This window comes from Numida meleagris, chromosome 1 (genome assembly GCF_002078875.1).
Source record: "Numida meleagris isolate 19003 breed g44 Domestic line chromosome 1, NumMel1.0, whole genome shotgun sequence".
NCBI lineage: Eukaryota > Metazoa > Chordata > Aves > Galliformes > Numididae > Numida > Numida meleagris.
The window spans coordinates 51,661,842-51,688,729 of record NC_034409.1 but is presented as its reverse complement, the minus strand read 5'-3'; the positions used below and the strand labels follow the sequence as shown (position 1 = coordinate 51,688,729).

At 48.4% G+C, this 26,888-nt stretch overlaps 1 protein-coding gene across 2 annotated transcripts; it reads right to left on the bottom strand.

Annotated features, from left to right (window-relative positions):
• Positions 283 to 26,491, bottom strand: TMEM184B (transmembrane protein 184B). Of its 2 annotated transcripts, none has more exons than XM_021385140.1 (9): positions 26,354 to 26,484; positions 15,944 to 16,204; positions 13,155 to 13,320; positions 9,979 to 10,069; positions 9,363 to 9,438; positions 6,602 to 6,693; positions 6,137 to 6,306; positions 4,711 to 4,905; positions 283 to 2,810 (listed from the first exon to the last, which is right to left on the bottom strand). In XM_021385140.1, the coding sequence occupies exons 2-9, from the start codon at positions 16,142 to 16,144 to the stop codon at positions 2,569 to 2,571; spliced, it is 1,233 nt and encodes a 410-aa protein (XP_021240815.1). In that variant the 5' UTR covers positions 16,145 to 16,204; positions 26,354 to 26,484; the 3' UTR covers positions 283 to 2,568. The 2 variants fall into 2 exon arrangements, with proteins under 2 accessions (XP_021240815.1, XP_021240825.1); XM_021385150.1 differs by lacking the exon at positions 283 to 2,810 and adding an exon at positions 2,835 to 3,846 and having other exon boundaries at positions 26,354 to 26,491.

Sequence of the window (26,888 nt, the reverse complement as noted above, 5' to 3'; positions counted from 1 at the left end):
TTTTTTTTCCACAGAGAGTGTGTTTGGTCTTTCTTGAACTTCTAGAGCTGTCAGGGGAGACCATAACGCTCTCTACAAGGACCTGCAGGAGGTGGTAGGGAGGTGGGGGTTGGCCTCTTCTCCCAGGTAACAGCGATAGGATGAGAGGTGATGGCCTTCAGTTGTGCCAAGGGAGGTTCAAGTTGGGTATTAGGGAAAATTTCTTCTCCCAAAGAGTGGCGATGGGTTGGAACCAGTGAAAACCTAAAACTGGTTCAGAGAAGTCACGCAGAGGCAGCTAAGTACAATCTATATTATCTCTATATTTTTATTTGTCATCATAGTTGCTCGTTTCTGCAGAGTATAACGTCACAAAGACCAAAATAGAGAGAGCGGCTTGTCGCTGAGCTCACATCAGTTAAACACGATAGGTACAAAACTAGGTGGCTCTGTCTTATTTATCATACATTTTTTTTTTCAGTTGTTTATATACAAAGAACTACTCTACATGGAAAAATAATAAACAAATCCCACGGGTATGTTACACGGTAAACAAAAAGGAAGGGCGAGGAGGGGAAGGGGGTGAGCAGCTCTGAGGACCTGCTCCTGGCCCTGGGCTACCACAAGCAGAACTGCGAGAGCAGAAGATGCTCTGGGTCTTCAAATTAGGGATTTGTTCCTCTTAAACCAGAGCGGCTTGATCTGGTGCTGGCCTGTTGCAGGGGAGTGCAGGAAGCTCAGAGATGGTTTTGCTTAGTGTTACAAAAATATATATATAAAATTACAATGCGTGGCAGCTGGCTGTTATCTGGGCGCTAGCTCTCTTCGCCAGGCTTCTCCGAAGGCAGCTAGTGCAACAGGGTTATACTTTAAACCTCTACATACAGGAAGCTTTGAGAATATCCAGATCCTATGCACAGCATATAGATGCAGCATACATTTTAAAATAATGTTTAGAAAATGCTTCCCCAAGCCTGGAGCGTCCTCAAGCTCAACAGGCAATTTCAGAGATTTCGGATCTCGGCCATCCACTGCAGCAAACACGGGACAGCCACTGTTTAAGTGACACTGGGACACCATCAAGGCCTGCAAATGCAATGAAAGGGGGGCAGGGGCCCTTTCCTATGCCCCACTTTTCTAAAAGTGAGGGGAAGTTTAAAATAAATACCCCACACTAGAAACCAAGCCACACAAGATGGAAGGAAAGCACAATCAAACTTCAGTCCTGCTTTCCAAGTGGCTTACGGGATGAGGATAAGGATTTTTATACCAAGCCCATAAAAAGCCTGGTAGATAGTGCCTACTTAAGCAGTGACACGTTTAGGAAAAGCAGGAGCCAACTGTGTGGTGTTGCAGGGTGTGTGTGTGCTGCTCCTGACCTCGTAGGGGTGCTGAGGAAATAAGGAGCTCTTCACTCGCCCTCGCTTGTGAGGAAGTGAATGAGCAAGCGCAGAGATCAGGATACAGGAGGAAAGGTGAGCTCCAGGCAGTAAATCAGACCCTGCTTCCCCTGGCAGAGCAACAAGGGGCAATCTGGAAAGGACCCAACTACTCCAGTCTAAGGGCAAAACTTGTACAGCTCGCAGGGGAGGCCACCTGCAAGACACCTGGGCTGGGACCTGCTCTGAGAGCTGCTGGTGCAACCCACAACTCTAAGAGGGGCAGCTCTGCTGGTAGGGGGCAGGGAACAGGAGGAAAGAACATCTTAGTGTTCACAAATGCTCCGTTCCCCTAGAGGGACGAGAGGGCCAGAGCTGTACAAACTTCCACCACCTGTCACGGCCAGTCCTCAACCCTGGTTAGCAGGAGACAGATGCTCCAGGGAGCATCTTGCCACAGGAATGCAGGGGAGATGGGAAGCTCGGACACCTGGTGATTAGAAAACTCTGCCTTTGTGAGACAGTAATTCCACTCCTGCTGAGCTCCAGCAGGCAGCTTGGATGGGGAGCAGAGAGGGCAGAACAAGACAACAGTTGTGCCCTTTTCCCCTACACTCACTCAAGTACAGGCTCGCACAAGCAACGCTGAAGAGGGGCGAGAGAAGATGTTGCCTACTAAGTATTCACGGCAATGGCTACAGAGGGTCCAACCTCCAGTCTGGCCCTCAGGAATGCTTATCACTGCATCCTAATCTCATTTCCCAATGATCACAGAGACATTAGTACCGGGGAGCTGAGGGTGCAAGCTGTGCCTACATCAATCATTCAGGAAGGGGAATTCAAAGCAGTCAGGTCGTCCAGTTGAAAACAAAACACTTCTGGCCACAATTCCAGGCTCTGGCCAGTCACGCGCCACATCAAGCTGAGCAAGTGTGGAAGGCAGAGCCCCAGACAGTGGAGCTTCACTTCAGTTAATTCCAGTCAATTGCTGCTGTAAGGAATGGGCTTGAGAAGCAAGTCTTGGCCATTCCCCTAATTCCACTCCACTCGTTGCGTCCATACCCACAAAAGCTAATGGGAAATGCCCACTTCTGCAATCTGCACTAAGAAGTGATATGACTTGCGTGTTTCTGCTTCAATAAATTAAAAAAAAATAATAAAACAACAACAAAGGAGGGAAAATGATAGCCTGTGCTGGCCGTTTCCCCTCCTAGAACTCATCATCAGAGCTCAGCAAGAGGGTCTTCTCGTTGTCACGGGCACCCGAGCAGCTGTGGGAGCGCGAGATGACGTGACTGCCATTGCGCCAGGGCGGGCCGTGCTCCAGCGTTGACTGCTGGGTGTACTGCTGGTAAGCTGGGGAGAAGTTGTGGATCGCGTCCTGGACAATGTCATGGGGGTTCATGGTCTCCTTGAGGCTGCTGGAGATGCTCTTCATGGGAGCACAACGACCTGTTAGGGTAAGGCGGGGAGGAACAGGTGAAGACTACCGCTGCTTTCCCCAACACACCTTAACACGAAAGGTAGGACAACAGGGAACATGCACTCCTAGATCCCGCAGAAGTTACTTTACAGAATTCCTTCAGCAGCAGCTGACGAAATGCCACACAAATAAATGGCGCCAAGTTATATCAGTAGGGCTCCCAAAGTCTGAGCGAATCCACCTCAGCACCAAACAGGGGCTGTGAGAACGTGACGTATGGCAGCAACCTCCCTGTGCATGACTTGGGCTGGCTTGGGGGTGTAACGAAGACAGCCGGGTGAGGAAGTGCTTCTGTAAAGGCTTTTGGAAGTAAAAAGTCTAAGAAACTTCTAAAAATACCAAAGAAACGCCATTTGCCATTCCCACTCACTGGAAATTACATCGATAGGTGGTATAAAAGCACCCTCAGGAAAGAAATCATAAAAGGGAAGAGGAGAACACAGGAGGTAAAGGAAGGGAACAGGCAGTACAAGGCAGAACCGTGGCTGGAGGGTGTCACAGCAAAGGACGCAGCAGTTGAAGCCGGTCCCACCCAAGTGCTAGGCATCTTTCTAGGAGCTGCCATTTCTCCCAGCTTCTAAGTTCCACTTCCAGCATGGGCCTCCGGCTCCGCTCAGCGCTGAGGATGAGCTCCCCCAATGGCCAAGGCATGCTGATTAGCTGTACTATTCATGAGAGAAGGGAGGCTGGGCTGAGAGGGAGCAAACCAGCTCCTCTGAGAGCCTGCTCGGTTCTTCAGGGAGAAATGTTTCATGCAGTCCCAACATGAAGGCTCTAAAGATGGGTTATGCCACTGTCAGGGGGCTCTTTTACAATTTGTCCGGACAACCCTAAAGCAGCTGTGCAAGGCAGTCAGGTTACAGAGCTACAGGAAGGGGAATGAGGGACAGAGCAGGTAGTAGGCAGGCTGGGAACCAGGACAGAATGGCCTATCCCAGTTAAAACCAACTGAGACAAACACACAGAACATGCTGCACCTACCGTATGGCCCATATGATGGAACGGCTGCATCAGGGACCAGTGGCCAAAGCAAGGGAGAGAAAAAAGGGGGAGGGGAGAGATGGAGAGACAGAGAGAAAGAGAGAGAGGAAGTGACAAGAACTGAACAAGACCCACCACCGCATCATCCCCAGTGCACTGGACAGCACAATTTACCCCTTCATCACACACAGATCTCACCTCCCCTAGTTGTAGCCACTATCCTTCCCAAACCTCTGAGGCTAGCTGGGATGGAGGGATTATCTACATGAACACTGCCCAAGGGCTGCTGTCTTCCTACAGCTCAGCACAGACTCCCATCCACCCCCAACAGGAACAAACCCCTTTATTTGGGGAACCAAAAGCCCCAATTCCCTGGAAACTTCCACCTCTGTCTTCCCCAGAATAAGATTTCTAGCAGTTCCACCTTCAAAATCATTACAGGAAGATCCTCCTCCTCCAGGCAAAACATATTGCTAAAGCACAGCCTCATCCTCCTGCGCTGGAGTCAAAACAGAGCCTGTTTCAGGCCTTGTCCCTCCTGCCTCCAGACTGTTGCACAATCTGGAGCAATGGAGTTCCCCTTTGGGGAGACAGGAAGAAGGACAAACCCACTCTACTGAAAGGATGCAACTTCTTGCCACCCTGAGGTCTGCAACAAGCTATCGTGGGTGGCATGCTAGGGAACTGAAAAGGGAACAGTGCAATTCAGGAAAGGTTTCTGGCCTGCAGAACTGTTGCACAATGCATCAGCTCAGACACCAAGGAGGAGGGGATGGGATGTTTTTCAAGCATGCAGGTTGAGAGTCATATCAATGTGCTGGCTCCCAGAGGGACCAATCTCCACCCAATCTTGCTACCAAGCAGAGAGGACATGTGCATATTTCTTACCTTGCGCATCAAGTCTCTTGTCTGCATACACCTTGTATGTGAAGGCATGGCGCAAGGCAATGGCTGCAAAGAACATCTCCACACAAATGATGAAGTCCTGATATCCAGCAGCTACCGTGCCTTCACCCACAGACACGTTGGCAGAGTGGATTTTGGGGATGGCACCACATTTCTCCAAGATGGCCAACAGCATCCCTAAACAAAGGAATAACCTCACGTAACTGTGCAGGAAGCATGACTGAATACCAGCCGTGAAAAATGGAACCTGCTGCCCATGCTCCGCCCAAGTACTAGATGAAAATTCATTTAACACAGGAACCACGAACAGAGTGAGCTGGATACCCCCCAGCTCACCTGTACAGCAGAAAAAGGAAGGATAAATGAATTACACGTGTTTACGCAAAGAAAGTTCAAACACTGACCCTCTTCTGTTTCAGCTGACAGATGATGTTGGGATCTAGTTGCTGCAGGACTAAAGTCCAATAGGCTAAAAAGTAGTCTGGTATTTATGTGAGTGATCTCAGCAGCTCTACTAACTAAAGCAAAAACTGAGGTAACAGAGCTTTTCACTTTAAGCATGAAGTGTTTATGACACACAGTTCTAAGAAAGGTATTTCCCCCTGTCCATATACCAGGTGGCTGAAGAATTCCAGAGAAGACAGAAAGCTTGTGACCAGACGGCTCAAGGTGATAAACTAGATAGCTTATTAGTCTGTCTATACACAGCGAGGATGGGCCATACTCCAACAGCCTAAATTCCATCTAAGTTCATACTCAATTAGTCTTTGAAGTGCAACGCGGTAAACCTAAGTAGGGCACCGAATAGGGAAATGCTTACAGCCAATTAGTAAGAAGCATTAAGCTGAGGTGGAATTTAGGCTCTCTGATGTGGCATCTGCATCACATGTGCATACACACATAATATTCACATATTCTGGATGTCCTTCACAAACAGCAATAGGTAGTGGTGTATTCTGCAGTAGCACACATTGCATTCAGCTAGCACGCTGCTCCGCAAGAATCACAGGTAAGCCACTACAATTTTGTTTACAGAGCACTAAAAAGATTTTTAGATGTGCCACTTTAATCAATAAAATGGCAGCGTGCAGATAAAACCTCGGCACCTTGTGCTTTATGACTGTTTCAGAAATGCAAAGGACTCTTACAGCCAAACAGCTGATTTTGTCAAGGAGATATCTGTGCTCGTGTACATAGAGGGACAGTGAGGATTCAGGAGCATAGAAACAAAGATGAAGATGAGCAAATCAGCCCTCCCTAGGAAAAACGACAAAAGATTACAAAACAAATACAACAATAAAAAAAACCAGAAGACATTTTGTATTAATCATCTGCTCTACCAATTCTAGCATCTGACCCCCTGCACAGAGCTCTTTGTGGCTATAAAGTGAATGGAAAAGCAGCTCACCTTGCCAGAAGGAGAGGAAGATGACAGACTTCACCATGAAGAACTTGAGGACTGGGCTATAGGGACTGAGCAGCTCACGTGTGGCAAAGTAGAAAAGGAAAAGGGCATACAGTGCCAGGCTGACAGAGATGTTGTAGATGATCGTCACATAGAGGTAGCCACTGGTTACACTGAAGAGAACAAATACACAAACACCTGAAAGCTCAGTATGATCCTTTCCCCTTGCCACCTCCAATGGGGAGTAGCAGGACTCATTTCCTTCCTGCCTCTCTGACCCATTCTCTCCCCCAAACTAGAGCAGAAAAAACCAGAAACCAGCAGGCTTAACCCTGCCCTCTCTCCTCATGTACATATTCAGCTATTGTGCATCCCTGTCTTTTCCCAAGGCTCAGGGCACACGCACAAGCTGTTAAGCCCAGCACGGAAAGGGAAACTGAAACTTCCATTCTAGCCAAATATACTTACTCAAAGTCACCATCCTGGTATTTGTCAAAGGCCTGAAGGATGACTGTGCTGATCGCCATGAGGGGCTTCACCACACAGAACTGCAGGGTAGCCTACAGGAATAAGAAAAGGGGAATGAGAAGGCAGGGGGTGCATGAGGCCACGTTCTCAAACATCTAGTGGACATGCCAGTGATCTGCCATGCAAGGCAATGTAATCCAGCCCCAACAAGGAGTCTGATACTTGCTAATCAATTGTGATTGAGGACTGAAGCACCCAAGGAGACAGAGGAGATTCAGAGGAAGTGTGTGTGCTATTACTTGTACAGGACGGGAAGACTCTAAGGCACTCGGGATCTGCTCTATCTGTTCTGGCTGTAGGCACTACAGGTATAAAGCATGGCTTCTATGAGGAACTCTCTCTCAAAGTCACCATATCCTCCATCCTTCTGGGAAGAGGGAAGTTAAACACCGTGGTCTTAAAAGAGCACAAGGTCGTGAACCTAAACCATCACCCCTATCTCCCCAAAGAAGGCTGGAACAGCCTGAGCAGGTGCTGACCTGCACGCACCCAGGGAGGTCTGTGCAGAGAAAGAGGGCAAAACCAAAGAGGAATGATTGCTCTGGATACAATGCAATTTGTTAGTGGTCATAAGACTTCAAGGAGATTAAAAACCCCAGCACATGCCAGTTAGTGAGTCACTGTAAAGATGTGGACTGGAAAAGGTCAGGCTAATTGGTAAACAGCTCTGTCCTCTGAGCTTCCCCCCCTTCCAATCTGCGGATGGCTTAACCATTTCTCTGCAATCCAAACCACCGCGTTTTATTTTTAGATGCTTCCCCAGAAGATGCTATGGCATATGGGAAGCACGTGGATTGTGTGTGACCCATCTGTGAGGGTCACCAGACGCAGACCCAGCCAACAAGCTCGATGGGGACAATTTTAAGGAAATGATCTGTCCAGATTTTACATCACAGCCGCCAACAGACCAGCAGACTGCTGGAGGATCTCAGGCAATGTGTGCAGACCGACTGACCCCCAGCAGGCATCTGTCTGAGAACAGCTTGGAGTGGAGAGAGGGGATGGAGAGGAGTGGTTGTAACACCCAGATACCCTCAGGACTAAAGGGACTGGGAAAAGCAGAAAACACAAGTGGTGGTGGTGGGAGGCAGCAGGAGCACTAGAGATGCTGAGGGCTGGGTTAAGATGGGCAACATGCTCCTTTCAGCACATTCTTCTTCCTGATCATCACACTGGTGGGATACTGCAGAGATCAGCACTGAGATCTGCTCTGCGGCCCTCTCCAGGAATTTGCCTTGGAAGGTCTCACTCACCAAGACTGGAATTCTAGAAGTACCAGAAAGAGAGTCTCGGTGTCAAAGACCTCTCACCAAGGCAACGTGTAAGCCTGAGCCAAGGAGGACGGAAGTACTTAGCACATCACTTTGCAAGACACCTCCCTCACAGCCTCCACAGCAGAGTTGGCTGTTTGCAAAGGGCTGGCCTGACTAGAACTGCTGCCAGATAACAGCAAAGCAAAAGCAGTGTCCACCTAAGCCAGAGTTACCAAATGAGCTGAAGATTTGCAGAAGCCAGCAAAATGCCTAAGAAAAAGTGCTTCTAATCTTCATTGCAATGAGGGAAAAAAAACACAAAACTTTCCAAACACACTCATGTGCAACCCACGTAGATACTTGCCAGAGGCTGTGGGACATGAGAAACAAGAAGTCTAAGGGAAATTCTCACTCCAGCACTCCTTCATCTTGATGGGTGTCATGCCTTCTTATGACATGTTTAAAAGGTAAATGTTAACACTAGAAGCAAAAAGATTAGGTAATGCATGGGATCAAAGATGGGGTGTACAAATGAAGTCCAAGAGCAAAAAGAGAAGCAGCATACAGAGAACAGTTTAGGGAAGAAAACAAGAAAGGCATGAGAGTAGAATACAAACCAGAGAAAAGAAAGACGCATTCCTTTCAAAAAGGCCAATCTGGATATTACTATGAGTCTGCATTGTACCTTTGATGTTTCTGCATGCTGCTAAGACTCAGAAGATGGGGGCACAATGTGGAGGAGAAGGCAGGGCAGAGATCTAGCCCCAGAGACTGAAATGACAGTGATCTAAGCCCTTTCAAAGCATCAGACGTGCTTCATGTTGTCTCCAGAGAAACCTCATGTGATCACTTTCAGTCTGTGAACAAGGCCTCGAAACTCACCTGCTGTTTCAAGGCAGCCAGAGGTGACTGACCTGATGAGCAGACAAGGGCTGTATCGGGGTTTAGATCTCTCTTGTTCCCTCCCCCTCAACATACCCAATTCAGCACAGACAGACATGGTGAGCAATACTCAGTTCCTCATAAAAATCATTGTATTGTGCTTAACCTCCACCCCCTCCTCTACTCCTAGCCATGACAGCAGCACTGGGAATTTGGGAGGCTGTTACACAACCGTTGGGTGTCTGCAACACAACACAGCCATCAATTTCTCAAGGTAGGGACCTCTGCAACCCCAAAATGGAAGAGGAAATCCCAGGGCTAACATCAGAGCCAGGAGACTAACCCTGTCTTTTGCTAGGCCTTCTTGATTTGGGGTTAACTAGAAAATGTTAAAGCATCTCTAAAAAAAACACTCTCTCAGCAGCCTGCAGGCCTGTCTCAAAATCACGTTATAAACCCACTAAAAGGAACACATGCCTCAAAGTTCAGCAGCAAAAGGCAACACTGCCACCCTGCCACACACTTCATTCAATTCTGGAGGATGGCACAGCTCCTTCAGCTCATACCTGTTTGCAGAATCTCAAGAATCCAATTGAATAGGTCTTTCCCCACAGGCAGCAAGTCCCATATACACAGCTGGACCTGGAAAAAACAACAAAAGATAACAGGGATCAGAAGCAAGATTTGGCTAGAGCACAAGATTCCTACCCTCTTTGCCTGCCTCCTCTGTAGCAATCACAGGACTAGCGCTTTCTCCAGTCATGACTACAGTTACAGTCATAGCCTCTTTCAGAGACATATTTAGAACAACATTCTGACTCCATACTCCAAACTTTTTTAAAATTTATTTTAAGCTGAGTAGCATGGGGAGAAAAACAGACCCCGCAGGACGCACGCACAACCAGCGGAAGACAGGAAAGATTCAGAGGAGAAGAAAGGAAGAAAAGGAACAAAGGAGCAGGCAGGTGTTCAGAAAAGCTGTGAATCAATCCAACTTGCCTAAGAGGACACAATCAGCCTGATCTGTCTTGGAGCAAGATACTGGTAAATCATTGCTAGCCATCCTGCTCAGTCCCAGCAGGCATTTGCCACCTGACACAGTTTTTACGGACAGGGATAGACGCATGGTGGATTGGCATAGGAGGATGAGAGCATCGTGCTGTAAGGAGAACAAATACTCACTCAATTGGTTTCCCTCTGATCTCAGACATGATGGAGCTCTCCCCTCCCAAGTACTCATAGCAGAGGCTGAGGAAGTTGTATATTACAAAGGCTGCAAAGACATCAATCAGAGTAAAATGACAACCAACATCAAAACAGGCGCAAGGACCAAGAGTACAGGCAACAGACCAAACATCAGCAGGGACTGCTTATGCAGCATCTTTCCTTTTAAAGCACTCCAGTTTGTTTTCACTGTATTTAACTCCCTACCTCAGCATTTACAAGACTATCTGAACTGGAGTTCGGCCAAGGTCCTGAGCCAGTTCTGCTCCTCATGCCAAAAGGGTCACAGGACCATTTAAAACCGTGGCCAGCCTGTTTTACTTGGCAGCTGTAAGATGTCACACTTTACAGAGTTCCTGCGCATTATTCAGGGACATTACACTAGTACTAAATCATATGGAAAAGTTATTTCTGATCCATCAACCATATCTCCCTCTTTTACCCTTTGAAGCGATGAGCACTATTCTCTGAGGTGATGGAATTGTAGACATAAGAGTTGGAGAAAGTGAAATCAGTGAAACTTTGTTTTCATGTCTGGTGGATATTTTTCAACAAACAGGCTCTGCGCTTCATCTCCTCAGAAAGCTGAAATTTCTCGTGTACTAATAGCTCTCTTCTTGGGTTACTACTGTTCTGCCTTCCTCAGCAAGTTGGTACAGATGAGGAAAAGCCTTCTCAGACCAATCACTAATACTCTGCTCCTCTTCAATTCTTTTCAAGGCTCAGCTGTGCTGATACACAAAATGGGATGAAGACACAGTGGGGAGGACTCATCATAATTATCAACACGTTTCCTTTTCGTGGGATCCAAAACCACTTATCTGTGCATGGAGTTAGCCTCTATGAGTCTTGTCTGCCACTCTCTTGGCTTCTTGTAACCACTGTTGGATCAGACGACCCTTCTCTCTACTTTATTCTCTATGATCCTCCATTCCTGGATGTTCCCTATAACACCGCTACGCAAATCCCAGTTTTGTCCTCTGGCATTGACATAATACAAAGCCAAAATAGTTTGGGATGGAAACAGAAGTCTCTGGGAACTTTGGAATAAGAACAAAAGCCTAATGTACAGTGTTGAGAACCTGACCTCACCAAGTAGCCAGTTATTAGACCTCAGGTCTATTTTACCACCTGGAAGAACTTCCACAGTTCATTGCCAGCACGGGCTCTAATTTGTTCTGCAAGCATCCAAGCTATGCCCTAGAAAAGAGGTACTCAACACTGCCCAAAATGCTAGGTCTCAAAACATTATATTAATGGCTTCTAGATGTGCCTACCTGGCAAGAATGCCACAGCACATAAAAGCTTGTGGTATACCTGCTTCTACTTATGTAACAGGGAAATTGCTATTCCATCTGTAATCTTTGTTTCTGACCAGAGTTAGGTATGTTCACACTGCAATGACTTTGTGAAAGCCTTAATTAGGAAAGAAAACACCAAACATGGAAAAGTTATTTAAATAACTGTGGTAAGCTCTTTTGCCTGCAGTTTTCCTGCAACTTGGGTGACAGCTCCAACCACTCAGAGGAAGAAAAGCAGAGCTTTTCCCATTACCCTCCAGTGACCCCTGCCCTCTGATGTGGTTATTACAATACCAGCTGCCCATTCCACAGAATAGGAAGTAAACAAAAAACTGAGGTGGGGGAAATATCTGTCCCTCCATCCCCCAAAGAAACAAGTGCTAATTATCAAAGCTAACTGCACCAGCAAAACAAGTGGACTCCCATTCCCAATCCGCATTCACCAGATGTACTCGCGACATCAGTGTAACAAAAAAATCTACTCGTGTCAGTGTTACTGCTTTTTGTACAAACCTGGCTGCCAGAGTCTCGAGGAAAAACACCAAACCACACCCCTCCTAACACACACTGTGAAATGCAGCCCATAAATGGCCCAAGGTAGATTTCAGAATGTATCAGCAGGGTCTTCTACTGCAATTCTCAAACAGAATTTTCAAACCCAACAGTTCCCAACACGGAGTCTTCCTAAAAAAAAACTGAGGAGGAGAATGGCAAGGGAAGAAAGAGAACAAGAAGGCAGTTTCAAAGCAGTCTCCACAAAAAGCAACGGAGAACTCGCTGGTCGAATGTGCTTTCACCTCCACCTGCAGTCCCCTTTGCACAGCACAATGTGTTAAGGAAGCTGGTGAGCTCTGGAGCGTGGGCTGCCTCCCGAGCAGAGGCTCTGATGTTTGCAAACTCCCTGCACGAGGCAGAGGGATAATGGCTGTTGCTAGGAGAGGAGTTTCGCAGCGCAGCAGGCTTCCTGCTAGACCCACACACGCACACAGGGCAGGGAAGTAGGGGAAAAAAAATCCAGGCCCAAACAAAGATGCCTTCTGAATCATGTGCACACGTTTGCCATCTGCTGCTGCTGCATCTCAGGGCATTGTCACGGATGTGAAGGAGGGGCTGCTGGTCCTTTGAGCCGATTAACTTGTTCGCACAGTCAGGGGCACCTCTCTGCAATGCAGATCTCACTGGAACAATTTAACACAGGTAAGGTGATAAACTGCCCCCAAAAGCATGCTGCCAGAACCCATTCTCTCAAGCGGGTGGGCAGAAGGTTCTTTTTTGGATGAGATAGAAGGGATGTTTACATAGTGTTTATTGCAGAGTTAACTGCTTCTCTCACATAAAATGTTAGCGGTAACGTCTGCAGCAGATGACCAAAAATGAAAGCATCAGTAACCCATCCTCTCCTGCAGGACTCCGAAGCACTTCATCCCTCACCAACACTAGCACAGGGTGGCTGTGCTACGCTGTGCCATCACACAAGCGGCCACAGGGTGAGACGACAGGAATAATTCACTAGCAAACAGTCCAAAGCAAGCATCTGGTTACTAAGGGCTGTTCTAAAAGCTAGGAACTAACCAATCCCTTGCTTTATACCTTCCTGAAGCAAAGCACTAGAAAAACAGGAGGGAAAGCTCCACGTATCCTGTCACGCTCAGAGCCCAGGAATTGACAAGGTGTCATTTTTCAATCACTGAGCGAGCCACGGTCAACTGGTCAGACACCCCATAATACGGCGTCTCAGCAGATGATGGAGATGCTTCTCCTTGTATGAGCAACTGTTCCCTCATGGTAGAGACTTCCCACCTCCCCCCCACACTGTGTCTGAGCCCTCCTTACCTTCGTAGCAGTCCCGCACTGTGCCAAAGTAAACATAGTACTGGTCATTGGTGAAGAACAGGAGGCTGAGCCATGAGTCAAAAGCGTAAATGGGCACAATGAAGAGGATCCGAACGATGTAGCGCTGTTCATTTGGGCAGCTATAGCAGCGAAGATGCATGTAGATCTGGGAGGATGGAGAGGGAAATCAAGGTCAGCAGCACGTGGAGCAGAAAGGAGAAAGTGGAACTGGAGAGCAAAGTGGGCCAGGGAAAACGAATTCAGTAAAATAACTGTTGGTTGTCTCCAGTAACCTCCAGGTGATAAGCATCAAAAAATCACCATTATCTTACGGCACCCATACAGCATCCCTTAGCTTGAAGAGAGAGGAGAGGAGAAGGAAAAGGAAGTGGAAGCATTTCTAATTTAGCTTCTCATCAGGGATGATCGTGCTGTTATTATCGTCACCTTTCCCTTCTTTTGTTCATCATTTTTTTCCTGTTACCAATCCCATGTTCCTATTATCCTGTTTGAAGCACCTAAGATTCACAACACTGCTGGTTCCTTTTCTCTGAATAGAGAAGCGCATGCTTCCTGTGAACACGCTCACTCTCCAGGCAGTTTTGGATGTTTTCAAGACTTTCACCTGAAACAACCTGAGAGTGCCCTTCACATCAGTGCAGAGGCAGTGTGCCACAGCCCATCTGCTCAAAAACTGCCACACAGCACATCTGTGACAGCACGGCCAAAAAGCCTCAGCCACCAAGGGAGCACCGTGCCCAGGCACTGGGCCGTGCTCCAAGGAATTAGGCAGCCACACCGCTCACTTTGTCTGGCTGTCTGTACACGTGCCAGGCCCCTCAAGTCACAGGCTGAGGGTGTTCAGTGTCCTTACCTTCCCCACTCCCACTGCCCACAGTCTGTTGGCTATCACTAAATCCCACACTGAAGCTGTATTTCTCACAGAACACCCACCTAGTGGGAAAAGTTATTTAGAATCATGGAATCATTAAGGTTGGAATAGACCACTAAGATCCAAGCATCAACCCATCACCACCATGCCCGCTAAACCATGTCACTCCGTGCCACATCCACATGTTTCCTGAAAAGCTCCAGGGATGGTGAGTCGACCAAAGGGCATACCACAGGCATACTCTGAAGATGAGCACCGCTCCTGTAGTGGCCTAATAGCACAGCAGGAGCTTCAGCTGGTGTTGCAGGTACACTCTGCAGGCCACAGAGGCAGCAGAGGGCATGTTCTCCAGAGGCCAGGCCTTTGTTCAGCAACCCTAATCAAGCTGCTGCCCTAGCTGCTGGAATTAATAGCCCCTTGTTTGTTACGTATGTGCCTCATGACTGGCTGATCTGGCTGCCTGAAGTGGCACAAGCATTTCTTTGCAGCTTCACCCTCCATATGGGTGTGCATGCGATATGGGTGTGCTGTGCAGACTCTGTAGGGTCTAATAAAGCATACGTTGATGACCTCATCTTCCCCTTGAAAGGGAGAGGAAGTTAACTCCTGCTCATATCTCTCTGCCTCTTGGCCAGGTTCAGTCAAAGTTGACTGAAGGGCTCAAAATACATTTCTTTCCTCACCCCAGCCCGCAGGGATCTCCCAAAAGCCTCATTTCCTGTCAAGAACAGGTTGAAAATAAACTAACACTAACTTCGTGATATTTTTTCCTTGTGACAATCCCGGTGACACACCTCACCCAGCACAGGGACAGCTGACACCCGGGTTCAGATGACTCCAAGCTTTGCCCTTGGGATGTCACAAGAGCCCTGCAATCCATGCGCCTACGAGAGCACTTTAGACGGGAACTGCTTTCCTGTAACAGGACAACAGCGTGCTTCAATCAACAGTGTCTCTCCAGCCCTGACCTCCATCATTTTTCCATCAGAGAAGGGCATTAACACCTAACTATGCAACACTTTACTGCGTAGAAAAGATTTTTTTTTCCTACCCTCGGTAGGTGATCAATTTGTGCCCTGAAACAGGAGGATCCATGGCACTTGTAATTGTTGCCCAAGCTGGTGAAACTGCAGGTGTTACTCTTTCTTATTCATCAGTGACTAATCCACTTTTGAGCTTCACTATCCCCTGTATGCCATCAATAGGCTGTAGTTTTCTAGGTCCCAGTCATCAGTCTGGAATCTATTGACCAACAGGTACAAAGCACAGGTTGATAAATAACAGGGCTTGCGTTTCCCCACTGTTTTTCAGTTCACATGACAACCGCATGAGAGAGAGGTACAGAACAGGATGAAGCATTCGAGTTGTTCTGGCTCCCAGGGCACCTACAAAATGAGGGGAGGGGAGAAAAATTAAAACAAAACGTTTCCTGCTACTCCTTTCCGCAGCAGAGTTCAGCCTGGGGAATCCACTGGCACAGTAGATCAAAGGAGGTATGTCAAACAACTGATGACCAGGATCATTTAGCTAACAGCTGACACAACAACAAAAAGGCTAGCTACAGCTACAGGACCTGCGAAAGGACGGCTTGAGAGAACACCTTTCTGCAAACACTCAAGAGAAGGCCAAACGTTCTGCACCTGCTGGCTGTAAAGAGTTTGTTTCCTCTCCAGTCAGACTACAGAACCTGGGCAGAAAAAGGCCTTCATACAAAAGGTGCCACCTTGACCTGCACAGATAATACGTTAGAACCCCAAAGAAAAAGTCCTCGTACCACCCCAGAGTCCGCAACACCCATCACAAAGCTGTATCTGGCAGAGATTTGCAAAGGTATCCTCCAAGAGGGGAAAGGGAGAGGGTCAGAAATAGCAGGGACAGGGTTTTTTTTTTTTTTTACCTGATGGCAGGTAATGAGCAAAGCTGTCCATACAAAGAAACCTGAGATGGCCTGAGCAGCGGTGGTCATGAGGAATATCGGCTGCTCCACAGCTGTGGGGCTGCCATCCTCTGGCATCCAGGAGAAGTTGGGAGCCACAGCTGGTGTGGTGGCAGCTGACCCCAGCCTGGGGGCTGCTGTGACGTCAGTCATCACCATCATGGTGCCTTTCGGTGTGAGGTTCCACCTGGGATTGCTGAAGAACTGCCCAAGAGACAGGACCTGCCATGGAAGAGAACCAAAAGCAACTGAATTCAGCTGGAAGGATTCAGGAGCACAACAGTAACAGTGCTTTGCCTGCTCATGCTCTGTGAACAGGACCTGATAAGTCGGCCACTGCCATCCCTTATACAATACAACAGATCACACGATACTCAGGAACCAACTTTGCACTCACAACACAGCTGTCATCCCCCACCTGCAACAAAAACATGTAAGAACAAGATGAACACTGCATTCACCTACTGAATGGCAAGGGGGGACAAAACAGCATCCCCATCCGTTCCACAAGCAATCCCTACCTCTCCTAATGCCATTCTGAAAGCAACGTGCAGCCCGATGTGTTTGCACTGGAAAGGATATGTGCTGAAAGCTCTCCAGGCTAGAAAGAAGAGCATGAAAGCGACGCTTTTATCAAACACCATATGGCATGGTATACTTAGTCAGCCTATCACTAACTCTGCTAACTTAGCATCATTTTCTCCGTGATGTGAATTTAGCCTGATTGGTGTTTAAAAGCCAGCTGACCCACGAAAACACACCCAGAACACACATATATGCAAGATTACAAAGCAGCGTTACCCATGGATGAAAAGCTGTTCTCATTCAATGGAACAAATTCTTAAAGGTCCGAGTTCTAAAGCAGCTATTATTTTCAATTTGGTCATAAGGAGGCTCTAATGTGACCTCTGGGTTGGGGGAAGATAATCCACTTAAACCAAGATCACAAGCAGACTGCCATTGGCTCTGTGAACTGCAAGAGCTGCTTTTGTTGCTGTTGTAGCAAAGACACTATTATCAAGGGAAGCAGCATCATATTGCCTCCTGACAATCTCCTAATAATTTTGGGGGTACCCTTTTTAGTAAGAGTGCACAACTGCTATGGTTTAATTCGTAAGATAATTGTCAAACTTGGCTTTTCTTAGCTCTTTCCAGTCACTATTTTTCCAAAACATTCCTGTTCTAAGTTACAGCTTTCCATAGCTGCACGTACAGCTGCAGGAAGGGCAGGACCTGGAGCTCCACTCTTATTCAGGCCACACCAACAGCACGGCCCCAGATACAACACTGGGCGCATCACCAGAACTGAGGAACTGAAAGGGAATTGCTCTGCTCCTCTGCACTTCCCTTTTCTATAAGAAGCTGAAACAGCAACAAGGGTTAAGCATTCAGAAGCAAGGACATTTGCAAGTTCAAATTGTATATGTAACCTTAATACTGCCCTCTTGTGATTGTACACCAACTGTCTTTAATTGAATTATTATGCACTGTTCCTTGCTTAATCCCCTTTAATTCACACAGTCGCTGCAACCAGTAACTCTTTCCAGCACTGTGTTTGAAGCAAAACATGCACGCTTTCTTCAGTCAGACTCTACTTCTGTTCCCCTGCCCCAAGCCCCAACCCACTGATCTGTGAGCTCCCCTTGTCCTCAGGGCTGCCTGAGGACACATTTACATGGGTTGGTACTTCTGTTTGGTTATAACTCTCAGTTCATTCTCGTTCCTAGTGAAACACGAAGGCATGCTGCATTCCTGAATGTTCAAAATTAGCAAGTACGTCCAAATTATCCTTCCTAATCAGGATGGTGAGGCACTAGAACAGGTTGCCCAGAGAGGTGGTGGATCCCCATCCTTGGAGGCGTCCAAGGTCAGGCTGGAGGGGCTCTGAGCACCTGATCTAGCTGTGTGTGTCTCTGTTCATTGCAGGGCAGTTGGACCAGATGACCTTTAAAGGTCCCTTCCAACTCAAACAATTCTATAACTGGACACCCACCTCCATCCCAGCATCACCCCTACCACACCACCTGCTTCCTCTAGTGCCTGGGGAAAAGGTCCAACGTCTACAAAGCTATCTCCAGTCCTCCTGGATTTTCTCCTTTCTTCCACTTTGCCACTACAGCTATGCAGCAGCCCGGTTCTGGTCAGGCTATTGGATGCAACCTCTTTCTGTGCGCTCCTCCCAGCTGGCCGCATCTTAGCTGTTGTTTCTCATGCATTTTAAGCTACGTGGGACAACCATCTTTTTGTTCTCCGCCTGCACAGCTCCCAGTACTGTGAGGTACCGATCCACTGACATTACCATATGGCAAATTAGGGGCATTTAGAAACCTACTTTAGTTCATTTTGTATTGCATTGGAAATCCAACGCATTATAAATTTCATAGAATAGAATCACAGCATCATTAAGGTTGGAAAAGACCTCTAGGATCATCTAGCCCAAGCGTCAGCCCATCACCACCATGCCTACTAACCACATCCCTCAGTGCCTCATAATTTTCATGTAGGTCAGGAGGGTTTTGCCCATGGTACCCACAGGAGCATGCCCAAGTGGCCACAAAGCCCTGCTCCCTGCCCTAGGTGGGAGAGGGCAACTCATCAACTCCCTGCTCCCAGTCTTAAGCCCTCTCAGTTCCCTGAGAAGTTTCTGGTAGAGTTCCTTGTTCTTCCGTCACATCCTGTTTTCACCTCCAGGTCATTGCTTCCATTTATAAGGGAGAGTAAAGTTACTTGTGCCCTTGCTCTCCCCCTCTGGAGTGATCTACCAAATATACTGCAGGAAAACACTTCAACACTTCCGCGCTTCACTCCGAAGCTTTCCCATCTCCAACTTACTACCTTGCTCCCCCCGGAGGTAACCTGCAATACAACACATCATAAACAGGACCAGGAGAACACATAACCAGGAAAAGCACCAAGCGCTGGAAACTGGACTATACCCAGAAAGTCTAGCTGGGTAGAATCATAAAGGTTAGAAAACATCTCTAAGATCATCTAGTCTACCAACCCACCCCCACCATGCCCACTAACCACGTCCCTCAGTGCCACATCCACACAGCTCTGGAACACCTCCAGTAAACACAGAGGGCTCCGCTTCAGGAGTACCAGGCTCTGCTCTCAGTGAGAGGAGAAGAAAGAAAAAAAACATGGGCTATTTAGGCCAAGATAGCTATCCTGAGATGCCAAACAGCGTTACCAAGATCCTGACAGGGAAGGGGCTCCAGCCTGCACAAAAGTGGCTCTGCCGCTTGCCGGCTGCGCCCATACGGCCCGCGGCCGCAGGAGAACAGCAGCGCAGTCGTTCTCCATCAGAAACAGATTGCCATCCCTGTGTCTTTTGGAAACAGAGGCCTTCTGTCCCTAACACTAACACGGCAGCTTCTTCCACCAAAAATAAACTCGGAACAGTGTAAACAGAAGGGATCTGGCTCAAGTGGAAACAAAAAACTTCATTTTTGGCTCGCGTCAACGCATGGAAAATGTTACCAGTGAGGAGGAGCTATTTCCACATCAAGATAAACAACCATAAATACACCAAGCCCACTCTTGACACTGCGCAAGAGGAGGGAAGCGGTGCTCGCAGCACTGGGTCCCCAAATTCCTGCGGGTTCTGAAGTGCAGCATCGCTGACAGCAGGATACCAGGAGCGAACGGCAGCGCTCTGAAGCCGCTCTCTGCCATCTGCAAACACAATCTGCGCTTTTAAAATAGATCATCTCCTCTGAGGCTGAAAGTATTTCATTTCTAAACTGCTGAGAGAGCAAGGAACGATACACAAAGCCATCCCGGGAAAGAGCCTTAACAGCTCAGCCTCCGTCTGTGACGCGGTGCAAGCTAGGAAACAAACCCGACCTGGCTGCGAGGTCCTCCTGGATGGCCACAAGGTGAGGAGATGCTCCTCCTTATGCCCGACTCCGCACTTACCACCATGCCATTCAAAGTCTGAACTTTCTGCTTTTATTAGGACACGGGGAAAAGCTTGACATCGGTGAAGCAGGAGCTTTATGGCTTTCAGAATGTCCCCTGCGCTTGGAAGGAGTGCAAGAACGCATGACAAAATGGTTCGAGGTTTATTTTAGACTGTTTTAATTATAAGAATGCCCAGAATTGCCAACTGGGATCAGCTCCTTCCATCGTGCCAGGTATATACCACAAATTTGTAATTGATTTAACTTATTCTCAACCCCCCAAAGGCAGGGCATAGCCAGCTGATCTGGCAAAAGGTAGGGAGAGCAAGAAGGGAGGCAGGACTAAATAATGCCACAGAGCACCAGAGCCACTGGCGCAGATCAAACCAGTGATAGCAATAAAAGAAAATCAAATGCTTTTAAATTTATTACATCTTAAATTGCTTTTGCTCTCTGGGGTGGCATCTACTTTAGTTAGCTACAAGATATAAAAAGGCCTCAGCGGTGTGTTTTTAAGCTCTCCAATCACACTCCTGAAATAACCTGTGAGCTAAGTAAGTGACTTGCCATGCAATTTTGGCTAGCGTGACTTATTTACATGTTACCACTCATGCTGGACAAAGCCTTCTTAACCTCAAGCCCTTGAAAGTTGCTCTGCATCACACACTTCATACCCACACATGTAACGCCATCCAGACACGGGCTGTGCTGTGCTCAGCTAGGAGAGGAGTGTCCAGCATACGATGCACAGAACCACGCAGCAAGTCTGTGGTTACTGCTCTTCATATTGAGAGGAGAGCATCACTGAGGTCAAATCAGTGGGTTCAGCATGGGGGGAGCAGCAGAAGGCAGGCGCTGGAGCTGGGCATCCAGGAGGGCTCTGGGTGTCCAGGTAAAGGTGTACCCATCCTACGCCATATCCAAGAGATAATCCCATGCCTACGTACAAGGAGGAGCATAAGGCACACACACCCACCCCCCTTCACCTTCAGCAAGCCCATGCAACCTCTTTTCTCATTTTAAGGGAATCACAGAATATCCCGAGTTGGAAGGGACCCATAAGGATCACTGAGTCCAGCTCTCAGGAATACCACAGGAATCCTGGCTGCTCCCAGCTCCCACCACTCCTCCATGTTGCTAATCCACCCTAATGCAGAGCTGCTTTCCCTCCACAGAACCCATTTAAAACTCAGAATCAACAACAAAACCCTTTTACCCTGAGCCGTGCGCTCTCCTTTCCAGAGTTTTTTTCTGCTCTATTAATTTCTGTTGTCTCGCTGAACTCGCGCAGCCCTCCCCCCACTCCACCCTCCTGTTACCTCCTTTTTTTTTTTTTTTTCTCCTTCTTTTTTAGCTGATTGACCCACATTGTAATAGGTCAGCACCCAACATCCAGCCCCCTTTTTCGGAAGGAGACAGGAAAAAGAGAAAAAAGGGGACGGAGAGGAGGAGAAGGGACGCTCTCATCCTTCCGAGTCCTCCTTTGGGACTAGGGCCATGTGCTGCGTCCCTTTCCCATGTTCCTCGCAGCTCTGCTCCACATGAACCAGTCCAACCCTCTGCTCCTGGGAGAGAAACGTAGGAAGACTACAGATACGTTCTGCAACTGGCAAAGGGGAAAGAGGCGGCGAGAGAAAGGATGTGTTGTCAACACTTGTGTCCAGTGCTGCAGAGGAAGTTTGCCTTTCATCTCCCAAAATCTCTAGAACAAAGTCAAATCAGAACTTGTGCCACCACCACTCGCATTCATCCTTTCCCATTTCAAAGTGCTGAGGCACAGAAGACAAGCCTTGACGTTGCCACTGGATATACAGCTACTGTGTGAGGCATCACTACTCCTGTTTTGCCCCACGCGCGCTTTTCTCATCCCCTGTTACTCCACCGAGAAAAATAAAGATTCAACAGATCAGACTTCTAAAAGCAGAAATAGCAGCTTTGTATTCCTCGACTCCTGGGTGAGGAGGAGAGCTCCTCCACACAAAAAGAGGCAAAGCCCTACATAAGGAACATAGAACATAGACACAACACTCCCTTTACACAGAAGTTACCTCTGGAAGCTCAGAGCAGAAAGTGATCTCTAGAGAAGGAAACCAATCTCAGCCTGATGCCGAAAGCACAGTGAGTAGAGACAGGAGCAGCGGGAAAACCCTTGCCTGGCCTCTTCTGAAGACTGCTACAAAACAGTATTTTGACCAAGAGCCTGCATGATGCACTCATAAAAATCTGCACCAACTGAGGTGACCCATCATTTAACAGTCGCTATGACAGCACTGTTGCTAGGAAAATGTTGTCCATGCGGTCCATCTTTCATCAACATGAACAGATGGAAGTCTGGACTATATGGTGGGTGCCGTACGTCAGCCCAGCCAAGACTGGCTATGTGCTCCACAGTCTTTAAGTTGGCATGGGGCCTGGAGTTACGGTGTTGCAAGGGAAAGGTTGTCTGCTTCTCTGGCCCAACTCTACAAGTTGAAGCCTTCTGCTTAGTCAGCGTCGCAATGTAGTGGTCAGAGTTGATGGTTTGTCCAGGTTCCAGAAAATTCAGGAGGATCTCCCCTCTCCTATCCCAAAAGGCAGCGCACATCACTTTACCACTGAGGGCCACATCTTCAGCTGCGTACACAGCTCCCTGGTCATAATCTGTTGATCTGCACAAACGAGCTGATTGAGACACTTCATTTCATGGTGTGACAGCAGTGCATGGCTGTCACCACTGCTGAAACGTACCACTTACCACCACACCGTGCTCACATCCACCATTTGGTCTCCATCAATGTTCAGCAAGCATCAATGAACGTCGATAGGTGCCATTTTTTCCACATGGAGGAAGAAAATGACACACCTTTGCTTCATATGCACTTCCACGTCAGACACTATTTGGCCAGACTGCCCCTCTGCTGCCCTCTGTCACATGGCAACAAAACGTAATGGAATATTGATGAGAAGGTTCAAACTCTACTGCCATACCACCAACATCCACCTATGACGTCATGGGCCAACATCATAAAATAGGAGGTATTACTTCCAGAACAGCCCCTGTATATGAATAACTTCTGGCTTAAAGCTCTGCCATAGAACCAGTGTAATCACAAAGCGATTGGAACAGGGGAAAGTCTGAAAGTCAGGTGGAGAGGTCACTCCCAGCTGCCTTAGGGCAATTAGCTACCAACAGCTTCACCCAACTCTAGCCACTCTTCCCCAACAAAACCAACCACAAAGAGAGGAGATACAGTGAGCCATTAAGAGAATTCTCTCTCTCCCATCTCACCAGGTGCCTGGTTTCTCCAAGTTCATTTGAAGAGACCTGGACAGAGAAAGGGGTACTTCTATCACTGCTGCTTGGGCTGTATCTGTGCTAGAGATGAACAGACAACCGCAGGCTCCCAAGCTATCAGCTCTGCAGCCTCCGATATCATCACAGCATGTTTTACAGCCTTGGGAGGGAACAGCAGCCCAGCAAGGTCAACTTTTAAGGCATGACTTCATCTCATCTCCTTCTCAAAGCTTCACTCCCACACTAGGTTATGTGTTGCAGTCATTTTCTCTGCTGAACCACAGAGATTTAAAAAAATTTTTTTTTTTTTTTACCTTTTTGCCACAGACTGTATAAGGTGCAAGATGCACAACACAGCCAAGCAGAGAAGAACGTTTTCAGCTTAGAAAATGCAAGCTGAGACTGTGATGCCATCTCTCTCTGCTCCTGGTCACTCTCCATTATCCACTGTCCCCAAACAGCTGATCCTTTCAGTATTACCAGAATGCCAGGCACTGAGACTGTAAGATGATAATAGCAGCATCTCTGTCCTTCAAATCCAGAGACAGACTTGACGGTGGGGAGACAAATATGCACTTACCCAGTGGGTTACGTGATATTCAGTGCTGCAGGTAGAACGTGTAAGGTATTTCCTTCCAGAATTTCCTGTTAATTATGCCCCTCGGGGGCTATAATGACCTGGCGACACCCAGGTGCAGCAGGGCTCCTGGGCAGCTTGCCCACGCTGCATTTTCCCTGGACATGGTTTGTTCTGATGCCTTCCCAGATATTTCACGTACACCATCACAAACAAAAACAAAAATCCCTTAGAGGCTGAGCTGATTGTTAAAGACTAGAGGCAACCTTGCTGTGAGCAAGTACTTATCCTCAGGAGGAGGATGGCTATCAAGTGAGGCTCCTGGAAGGTGGCTGAAGCACACAGCCTTCACTAGCAGTATTTCACCTCAGAAACCATTCCAAGAGGGTTGCTGTGCTGGAAACATGAACAGTTGCTTCCTCCTAAATTAGTTCATAATGAAACAGAAAAAAAAATGTTTCCAAAGGGTGCTTCCAGTCTAAGCAGTATCTTATTTTATACTTACTTTAACTGAGTGTTTTAATCCTCCTTATCACTTCCAAACAGCCTTCGGAGCCCTGCGTGTTCTGGGAGGGTGTAATGTCTTGGCAAGAAACTGCTCTCCTGCCACAAGAAAACAAACCCCAAAGGGTTTGGGAAGAAGCAAGAACAGCACATACACCACTTCAAGCCAGCACATGGGCAGGCCAGCACACAAAACCTAGACACAATGTTGTTCTCTCCAATACCTCCGTTTTCCAGGGGCTCAGCAACTGCAATTCAATAGTCAAACTCGACAGAGAAAGGAACTAGCATATTGGAGAGGAAAAAAAAAAAAGGGTTTAGAAGTTACTTCATCAATTAAAAAAAAAACAACGAAACACCTTCCTTTATTCCACCAGAAGAAAAGAATCCTTAATCCCTCAATGGCAAATTCCAAAAGCTCATCTCCCAGCCTGCTATCAGCTAACAGGCAAGTAAGCCGACAGAGAACAAAGCAATTTCTGACTGGATTCTGTCAATTCTTTAAGAACAAGCCAGCTCAGAATGCTGCCATTACGCCAAACCAGCTAAAATTCATTTTCTGACCAGTTCATGCGCATCTGAGAACCTTTTCCATCTAAGTGCTACGTGTCCTAAGGACGCTGATAAATAAAAGTACATCCGACACCCAAGTGACTGGAAGGCATTCTCCCCCATGCCCATTTCCCAAACACAGCCTGCTCTGCAGTCGGAACAGATTGTAGAGACTCAAGCAAGAACACAAGGCACATCACGCACCAATTCAGAACACTGATTTCAGTAGCAATGCATTCCCCATCCCTTCACAGCAACACCAAACCACCTCTGCTCCAGAGGTGCAAACAGCCACATGCTGCATACATGCCAATCAAGGTTTGCAGCACGATGTTAACAATGGCATTAAGTACTTATAAGCTCCTCCACAAGACCAGAGTGGACACACATCCATCTCGTTGTCCTGAGGACTCCTGAAGTAGACCGCTGTGGGATATCTTCATCATCATCGTCGTCGTACCAATCCTTTAAGCCCTAGGGTAGGGGTTCCCTTTTGGTAAGAGTGCTAAGCTCTAGGACTCCAGAATTTCCAGCGACACGAGTTCAGCAGAACAGTTAACTACTGTGTCAAACAAAAGTCAAGTCTTTGTTAGCAGGATGTATACTTGGTTAAAGTTTCATTGACTGCTGCCTGCTTAGTACAGAATAGAAAACAGACATTTCACAGAATCATAAAATGCCTTGGGTTGGAAGGGACCACAAAGCCCATCCAGTTCCACCCCCTGCTGTCTGTAGGGCTGCCACCCCCCAGCTCAGGCTGCCCAGGGCCCCATCCAACCTGGCCTTGAGTGCCTCCAGGGATGGGGCACCCACAGCTCTCTGGACAAAACATTTCTATTTGGCCTGCAGATGCTGTTCTGTCATCGATCATGCCATATCTTTTTCTCTTCAACTCTTCTCTAGGGGGAAGTCTGTCTTCTTTGGTGATTACTTCCGACTGAGCTCCATACGTGGCAAGAACGTTTCCAAACTTTCTTCACGACGCTCCCACCTTCGCTATCTCCTCTCCATCTCATGCTTCTCCTCCTCCCTCTCTGACAGCTTCACCACCTTCCCAGGAGCTTTCACAAAGCCGCCTGAAACCCACTCCATCCCTTTTCTTGGATTACGACTCACCAGAACCCAGCAACACGCGCATTCATCCCCATTTCTTCTCCATTCCTCCAGCTTGCCAAGCCTGAATCACCCCTCACAGGGCGACCAGAACCTCCAGCAAGCTCCCAGCCCACACGCGGTAGGGGAACATGCTGACAGCCTCCCCATACACCTACACAGCACCCACAGAAGACACGCAGCACTAAGCAGGGAAGGCCCACGCCTAGCACCCACCGCCCCGCACAGCCCCACGGAAGGCGACAGCCGGAGGGCGGCACCCAGCAGCAGCCCGGGGGCTGCGCGTCTGTGCGGGCAGCACCACCCTGAGGGGAGGGAGCTGCGCGGGACGCGCAGGTCCCACCAGGCCCAGAAAGTGGCAAAGGCCGCCTCAGCGAGGGGCTGTGGGCTCCCTCGCCCTCAGGCAGCCTACAGCACCACCACCCTCCTCCCCCGGCCCGACTTACCCGCTTGCGGGGCTGAGCTGGGCTGGGCTCAGCCCGGCCCGGCGCTGGGCTCGGGCCCTGCCCCGCTGCCCCGCGGGCGGGCGCCGGCAGCGGCGCTGGGGCAGGCGGGCGCGCGCGGCCCTCACCAGCCCATGGCGACGCCGGGCCCTCCCCGCCCGGCCCTCCCAGCTTGCGCATGCGCCGCCCGTCAAGGAGGTGAGTAGGCGGGGCGCGGGGAGATGACGTCACCGCCCCGCTCTTAAAGGGGCAGCGCGCGGGGGAAGCGGCACCTCGCAGAGAGTTCAGCTCAAGGGCGCTCGTTCTTCGCGATCTGGCTTCAGGTTGAAACACGGAAGCACAAATCCCAAACTCCTCTGCTTCATCACGGGAAGGATCCCGGCCTGCTGCCTCACAGCAATCAGCTCGGATCCCACAGAAGCGAGGCCCCGCATCGCATTTCATACAGTGCTGCCCAGGCCCTGGCCCATCCTGAAGCACGATGATTTATTTTTAGTTCCATTTTTCCAGTAATTCTACTCATACTCGTTCCTGGAAG